Raw genomic sequence first — 8,330 nt, 5'->3', positions numbered from 1 at the left:
AGTCCAATCATGCACTGTAGGACTCCTTCTTCAGCTTGAGGGCACCCTTCACCTCTGGTGTCCACCATCAGGGATTGCTGCTACAACTAGCACCAGCATCCTTCCGACCGCAGCTCTGCACAATTACCTCAGTAATGGCGGCAAGGAGCAGGGCACATTCAGATTTTATATCCCCCATCACCCGTAGGATGCAGTCAAAGCTCTGCTGTTGAAGACCATCCTGACAGTCATCAGCCAGACATTCCCAGCACTGTTCATTTAGGTCTGTTGGATCTATCCTGCATTCTCCCCTGCCACCTAATCCAACTCATCACCAGGTGGTGATCAGTTGACAGCTCTGCTCCTCTTCACCCGCATGTCCATGCAGAGAAACAACCCTTTCGTTTACTAAGGAAAACTCCAACATTCAGACAGAGAGCTATAAGTAACCCCACACCTGCCCTCCGTCTCTCACCTGGAGCAACTCCAGAAAAGAGATGAGCTGTGAGACCAAGCTGTGCATAGAAGTGAAGAGATAGAAGAGAAAAACAGGCCAGAGACGGGGAAGGTCAGGAGAGACCACACCACACCATGACACTAAGGAGATTAGACAGAGGGCAGTTCCTAATTCTGTAATTCTTAATTATTATGGTGGAATATAGAAGAATGCAAATGTGAAAGAAAGTGTAATAACTTGAGTTACATTTTGTTATAATATGCATGTGCAGTAAATGCCATTTCTATAATAAAACCTGTTGAGAATGTCCATGTAAATTGAAATACATATCTTTGTACAATAATGATATATCTCTACATTTTTACCTTTACCAGTAGAGTATGGCAGTGTAAATAATGAGCTAAGTAAGGGAAATTGGTGTGGCAAACAATAGTATAGCTCATTTTATGTCCAGCAGGCTTTCAAAAAAAAAAAAAGAAAACTATAATATGTGTATGTATGTGTATGTGTGTGTGTAGATGTCCAGCAACGCCCCTAATCTGTGCCGCAGTAGAGCCTGGATCTCTAGCCTAGCAGCGCCAGTGGTAGGCTGACCGTTACGATACCTTTGTTCTGTCTCTAGATGGGGCCCTCTACAAGAAAGTGTGTATGTGCGTGTAGTTACGCGCGTGCACTCGCTTCATACGCTTCAGTTTCCCAAACCCATTCGACACAAGGACAGAAGCTACTTTGGACCCAACAGTCCTGAATGAGCTGCGCGACGTTCGACGTCTCTCAAAGACTTTGCAGTTCTTTAACGTGACTCCGTTTTCTTCTCTGAACCCGCATCTGTGCCGTTTCTTCATGTCTAAGTCCTCCGCGACCTGGAAAGTGCGCTTTTTCACGGAGCCCTTCTTCTGTTTTGGAAAACAAGAAGAGAACATCTAGAGGAAGAACGTCAGCCCCGGAAACAAGACTTTTTGAGTCTCATTTTTGATACTTTCCAGTATATTTTTGTTTTTGTAAATCTTCCGCTATGACCATCTTCCTGAAGAGTTCGCTCTGGGTGCTTTTCTTCTATCCAAATCTGCGATGTGTCGGTAAGTGTCCTTCATGTTGCTGCTAAACCCAGAAATCCAGATTAAACAGAGTTGTGATCCGCTGCACAACATGTAGTCCAGTCTTCAAGCAAAAAAGTAATATATGATCAATTTGCTGCAAACTTGTTTAATTTTCACTTCCTTCACGTTCAGTTGTAAAACTTGGTAAAGAACCTTTGCCGTGGATTCTGTTTTCTTAATGCGTTTAGACGATTTTAGACAATAGAATGAGCGTTTTCTCCTGGCCTTTTATTGTTGCAGTTTAAAAGTTGCACAGAGTTATATCATCGTCCTGTTTACATCTCGGTAGGCCATTACATATCCCATCTACAGAAAAGTCTCATAATTCATTTTTAATTACTTTTCACTAAGACATGGCATCCCTTGCAACCGCGTAAAATAACTTCATCGTGAGAAAAGGCAGCCCCAAATACTAATAATGATAGGCAATTGATCAGACCTCTGCCGTCTGTTCATAATTAAAATATGAAAAGTCTTAAACAATTAATTGCATATTATTTGTTTTGTATTAGTTCCACTTTAAGTGCTGTTAATTTAAGAAAAATTGTGCAGATGCCCCAACCCCCCAAATTTCTGTGATCAGTTTAAATCTTTCAGCTGGTTTTCGTGTGTTCCTTGCACCCCCTAGTCGTCTTTAAAAAAGGTGCCTGTGTCAGCCTCAAAGGCCCACTGTTTTGTTGTCATGATAATTGAATGCATAGCTCGAGGTGATCTCGCGTCTTTATCAGTCATGCTAATTCATTTACTCTCCCTCCCTGCGGGAGATGAGAGCAGTGGAGGTTTCCTGTTTTAGCCCTGGCTCTGACGACTTACCATTTGGTATGTCTTAAAAGGGACATAGGAGGTTGGGCTCAGGAGTCTGTGCTTGAAAAGAAAAACGAGACAAAGTGAAGACAATAAGGCAGATGTTGTCTTTATATGGTATATTATTTTGATATTCACACATCAGTAAATATGTCCATTATTTTGTTTTTCTCCTTTGTCTTTAAAGGACAGGCTGTATTCATGTTAAAAATGAAGGCCAAAAAAGCCAAAGGCATTGACAGTATGTTTGAAACCAATATCACCATTTTATGTTTTCCAGTAATGAAAAATTAAGTAAAACAAGAATTTATTTGGTTACTTTTACAACTTATTATTAATTACAACTTGGTCCATCGTTGATAAACAATAATTTTGTATTATTGCTCATTTGACTTTACTGCACACCAACATATGGTTTTGGTCTTATTTTTCCTGTCTTACAACAGCAATTCTCTTCCATTTATTGAATATAATATAAAATAAAATACCATCTCATAAAACTTTAAAGCATAGTTGAATGAAGTCATTCATAGTATTAAATATCTTGTCTGGTTTTTTGTTTAATGTATGAGTCCTATATAAATACAAAATAAAAAACTGCACAATTCATAATGTCTTTATAATGTACTGTTGCAACAAATAGCATAGATTGCTGTTTTATTTGTCATCAGGGGACTCGCCCATCCAACACAGTCAGGTTTGAAAAAAATCCTGCAGCTGATCAAAATCAGTTGGATCAGTCTGTAACCGACTGAGCCGAGCAAGTGGGTGGGACCCACAGTGCCGAACAGATCTGGATCCACAGGGCTTGTGACTTGTGATTTTACTGGCTCTCGGCTCTAATGTGTAGCAACTGTTTTTTGGTGATATGTTCAAGGAGCTTTATTGTCACTTCACACATGTACAAACATGAGGTGGAACGAAATTAGTTTCCCCGGTCCCGGTATAAGCCCAATTACCTAACGAAATACCTAATGCAAATATATATAAACAACGCCATATAAATATAAAAAAAGCAATCAGAATAAAAGATATAAACATCAGAATAAAGCTATCTAAACAGTACTGCGGTATTGTGCAAATGACAGAGTAGTGCAAACTTTCTATAATACTATGCTCTACTCAGATTTTTAGTTTGAAGTGAAACACCATTTGTTAGGTTCTTTTGTAGTGATGAAATGTTGATATAGCCTGCACCCTTAATTGTGCGGACTTGGTCTTGTATGACCCAAGAGGACTTTGGAGTGGATTTCAAGTCAAGTCAAGAGGTTTTTATTGTCATTTCAGCTGTTTACAGTAACAGTGAACAGTGAAATGAGACAGTGTTCTTCCAGGGACCAGGTGCTATACAAGAAATTAAATACAACACCTTACATAGTGCAAACCGATCGAAGACTGTACGTAATGCACAGGACTCTACATAGTGCACAAGGACTGTGCAGATCATGCACACAGCACACAGACTATACACACTGACACAGACTATAGATACAACAAGCAGCAGCACCAACCAGGACATGGTCCTAGAATGATAACTAAATCTACATACCAGTTGAGCAGTCATCATGTGAAGCATATTAAATATGTTAAAATAATTTTGATAGATAAATCAGTTAACTGAAATGATGTGAAAACACTGTATGGAGGAAGAAGTAGAAACACCTGAAAGACCAGGCAGCAGGTGTGAGTGAGGTGGAAGCTTTTTACTAATGACTAAAGCAATATGTCGGGGTTAGAGTAGAAAGGCAGAGCTGCTGGTGGTAGTAATGGAGCCAGATGACCCTCCTTTGCTTTAGAAAGAGGAGAGTGCTGTTAACCCTTGGGTCACATTTACCAAAAACCTTCTGCGGATACTGAAAAACCAGGCCACCCGTGAGTCATTGTTCATTTAGCAACAAAACCATATACTGAATGTTGTTTAAACAACATTAGGACGTTTAGCATTGGTGAGATTCTTATTTCTGTGAGGAACAATGATAAAGAATGAGTGAACCAGATCATGAATCTGAAAAAACACTCACTGTTACACAGGGGCAGCTCAAGAGTTAGAACAAGTTAAAGGTCAGTGGTTCTAGATTCAGTCCCTGTCGTTTAGTAAGGCACAATACCCAAAATTTCTCCTGATGAGTGTTCCATTGAGGTGTGAGCATGAAGAAATAGTCTCTGTAGTATCAGGCTTTTCACGCTTCTTTCAGTTGTAGCCTTTTCAAACACTTTAACCTTTAATGTGTATGGAGAAAACAAAACAAAAGAGTGATGTAGATAGTGGTTTCCATTAGGGATGGTTGACAGTGTGCAGAAGCATTTGTGTCCAGAGATGGGTTTATTGTAGCTTAAAACAAAGAACTGAAGCATGGGGGAGGTACTTTTGCAAATCCAGTATTTTTCAGCTCTTATCATTGATCCTATTGCCTAATGTACTCACCAAAATCAACAGAGATTCAAATCAAAAGTATTGCTGGGGGGAGGGGAATCTGTTGTTTAAGGTTCCAGTGAGACATAAAATATGATCTAGGAAGTCCAGCTGTAACACAGTTACAGATTAATGCATTCAAGTTTGACCTACTGTATTAATTGCAGTTTTATTTGTAATTAAAGATTATGATGAAATTAGAGGTGTGCTTTCACTTACATTTTTCATCTCCAAATAAAGTGGTCCTGTTGGATCTATTTTGATACTGCTATTGTAAGAGATCTTTTAAGTATTATTATTATTTAAGTATTCCATAAAAAGTTGTAAAACTCTAGTTTTCCTTTAATGATGCATTTTGTCGCTTCCTTCTAAGCAAAGCCATTCCAACCAGTTTTTTAGGATTGTATTATGCTTCTTACCTGTGACCATTTTAGAAACATGCTAATTATGCTGTCACAATCAGGTGCTGCACCAATTAAATTAGATCCAGATAAACACATCTGCCACTGCAGGTTGGAATCTGTTTTGTTTTTGTATTTACTATATGAAGTACTTGTTTTGTTATTTAGCTCCAGGCCAGGCACAGATTCCACTCACAAACATTAGAGATTATTAACTGTTGCATAGCACACAGTACAGGCTTTCATCTGGTCTTATTGCGCACACCATCTACCACTGGGGACTGTAGACTTTATTTAGGGGTCCAAGCACACATGAATTCCATTGCAACATCTTTAATAATAATAATAATGATAACAATAATCATAATCATAGAAGATTGAAAATAGAATTAAAAACAACACTTGAACACTTCTTGCCCACCCACCCTTAGTTTTCAAACGGAACTTGCATGTAGCTAGGTAGTGAATTTAGGATTTCATGCCACAGACAAACATAACTTAGTTGAAACTTTGGCCAATAAAATGGCTGGGTTTTAGAATACAACGAATATTGCATCAAATAATCAAATAATCTGCCCCTCTGAGTGTTTTTATTGTCATTACATATCGTAATGCTATTATTAATAACTATTATTACAGATGCATTCATTCATAAGAAACATTTATTGTTAGTATAATATTGTAACCGAATGGAGGAAGCTGATTTTAACTACTTTATAACGTTTGGTACTTTTTAATTTGTAGTGGAGTAAAAAGTATGACATTTCTCATTTAAATGTAGTGAAGTCTTATATAATGTGTTATCTAATTAGTGTGTGTTATGTACCGTGTCATTACATGTATTGCCCCTCCATTTCAATAGAAGCCTAAGATTATGGATTTATTAATTACAGAATGTGTTTGTTTTTTCTCCAAAATCTCACCTGTGGTACTTTTAATAATATCTTTTCAGTTGCCTCGTCACAGGTTTCCACAGCTAAAGCCTAGTTATCCTGACTGCAACAGTGGGGGCTTTGTTCTAAATGGCAGCTAATTGCTGACTGGTGACAAGCACTCAAAGAAGTGTGAAACTGCGTGAGGAAGGCTGTAGGGTGCTATGTTGTTGATATACTCAAAGCTGTATCTCAACATGCAGTCTCAAAAAGATCCAGGTACTGTGTGTGGTATTTCAAAAATAGTTTTTGATAAATGCAAATGTATATAACTGAATGACAAACTTGACACAATTCATCATGTCTCACCCCTTACTATGAGAGCAGACTTTTCAAATATTTTGTTCAGCCAAGTTGAGGGAGGGTTTGCATTGGGAATACAAAGTAAATAAAATGTCAGGTTTAATTGTCTGGTTAGCCTCATCCTTTTAAATGTACCTGGGTGGGCCTAGGACAGCATCATATAGGCTACATTCCCACTCCTCAGTTTTTATTTGATTCCAAAACACTTTTGTTATGTTTGTCCACACTACTCCAGATCTTTCGAGCTCCTGAAACAGAACAATTTTGATGCACTCTCGACCCCATATTTGTTTGATTACAGAGGCGTTATGGATTAGTGTAGACAGAGACCTTCCGAAACTTTTTAGATACAATGACGTTAAAACCCAAGGTCCCTTTCTGATTGCACCTTGTCAGTCTGATATCGCCCCTGATTCGTTGTGCTTGCATCATCATGCCCAGTAATTGTGTGAATTGTCACATGATATGTGTGAATGGGCCTGCGATCAGGGCTCTAGTGTGGACGCAGATTGGATTCCTTCTAAAACACTGTATTAAAACGAAAACAGACTAGTGTGGATGTAGCCATAGATAGGCCAGCTGTTAACCCTCTCCAGTCTCCCGTAAAAGCAGAATGAAACTCTTTTATAGGCAATCCAGCCAGTTCATCAGTGAACATGGACTGTGGCAGGGGAAGGAATGTGCCTGGCCACAATGATATGTTGGAAACAACAGTAACACTGTGCTTTTTGAACTCTATTTGTTGATTAGAGGTGACAACACAGAGAAAAATGACTGCCAGGAAGCATACTGCTCTATGTTGGTATGTCTTAGGTCTGGTACTAATTATGATCTCAAATCTGAGACTAATTAGAGAGATGCAAGACATTCCCAAGCAAAGGGCTTAGTGTGGGTTGACTTGTAGACAGGATGAACTGTTAACATAGTGCTTTAATAGAAGTTGTGTGCTTAAACACATTAGTTTTCTGGCTTTTTGTGTAAAACTTCCTGTTTACTTGGTGATCAGTTGTTTAAATAATCATAGAGCTAGGGTTTAATATAAAGTAAGTGTCTATGTTGCTGCTTTTGAAACAAAACCACAGAGCCTAATGCTAGCATACGCTGCTAATTACTGGAATTGGTAAGCAGAAACAGAGGAAAAGACTTCTAAGTGTTTGTTGGGGGAAAAGCAGTGTGACATGAGCTGTCTGTAAAACACTGTTCCTCTACTTCTTCATTGTGTTGTTGGTTGAAGTGTAATTGTGACAGATGCTTTCCATGGGAGTAAGACACAACATCAGAAGAAAATTGACAAAAGGAAAGAACTTATTTTAAAACTTTCCTTTGTGAAAAGGATTTTTAGGTCATATGAGTTTATAAGGCCTCTGCTATATTCCATAAAAATAAAATAACTTAAAAACAAGAATTGCTTGGATATTTGAACTGGTGGATCAGAATGGGCATCTGAAGTAACTGGCTAAGACAAGTGCTGTAGAGTGTGCAGAGCTTCACTCAAAAGAGGTGCTTCAATCAAAAAATCAGAAAATACCGTTTCGGCAAGGCTCCTGGAGCAGATCTAGTTATTCAGAGCTGCAGATGGTGATCTCTCACCAAAATGCCAGCAGAAGATGGTTCAAATTGCCCATCGGACTGGATTGGATATCTGAGTTTTGAAAGGGAATACAGCATTAATGTTGTTGTTGTTGCATTATATGTGTTCACATGGAGCACAGAATAGTTTAGTGTTAGCTGCAGTGTCAGAGGTCTTTAGTGTGGTATATAGCATATCATGTTTATGTCACATACAGACATGTGTATTGTTCTTTCTTCTCTTTCTTTTATTTAAATAGTTTTTATTATTATTTGTATTTTTATAACACATAGTTTTTGAGTTGGTCAATAAGTAGTATGCCATTCAAGTCGGTTCTAGTTATGTTTGAGTAGTATTTACAAATCACATGA

The 8,330-nt window shown here is 38.3% G+C and overlaps 1 protein-coding gene across 1 annotated transcript in view; it reads left to right on the top strand.

Moving 5' to 3' along the window:
* Positions 1-955: 955 nt before the first annotated feature.
* Positions 956-8,330, top strand: part of ror2 (receptor tyrosine kinase-like orphan receptor 2) — a 51,345-nt gene continuing 43,970 nt past the window's right edge. The window contains exon 1 of the mRNA XM_046375233.1: positions 956-1,515. Coding sequence (XP_046231189.1) covers positions 1,452-1,515 — 64 coding nt within the window. The 5' untranslated portion in view covers positions 956-1,451. The remainder of the gene's footprint in view (positions 1,516-8,330) is intronic.

This window comes from Scatophagus argus, chromosome 20 (genome assembly GCF_020382885.2).
Source record: "Scatophagus argus isolate fScaArg1 chromosome 20, fScaArg1.pri, whole genome shotgun sequence".
NCBI classification, from domain to species: domain Eukaryota; kingdom Metazoa; phylum Chordata; class Actinopteri; family Scatophagidae; genus Scatophagus; species Scatophagus argus.
Note: the sequence above shows the minus strand (reverse complement) of the source record. Positions and strands in the feature narration are given on the sequence as shown.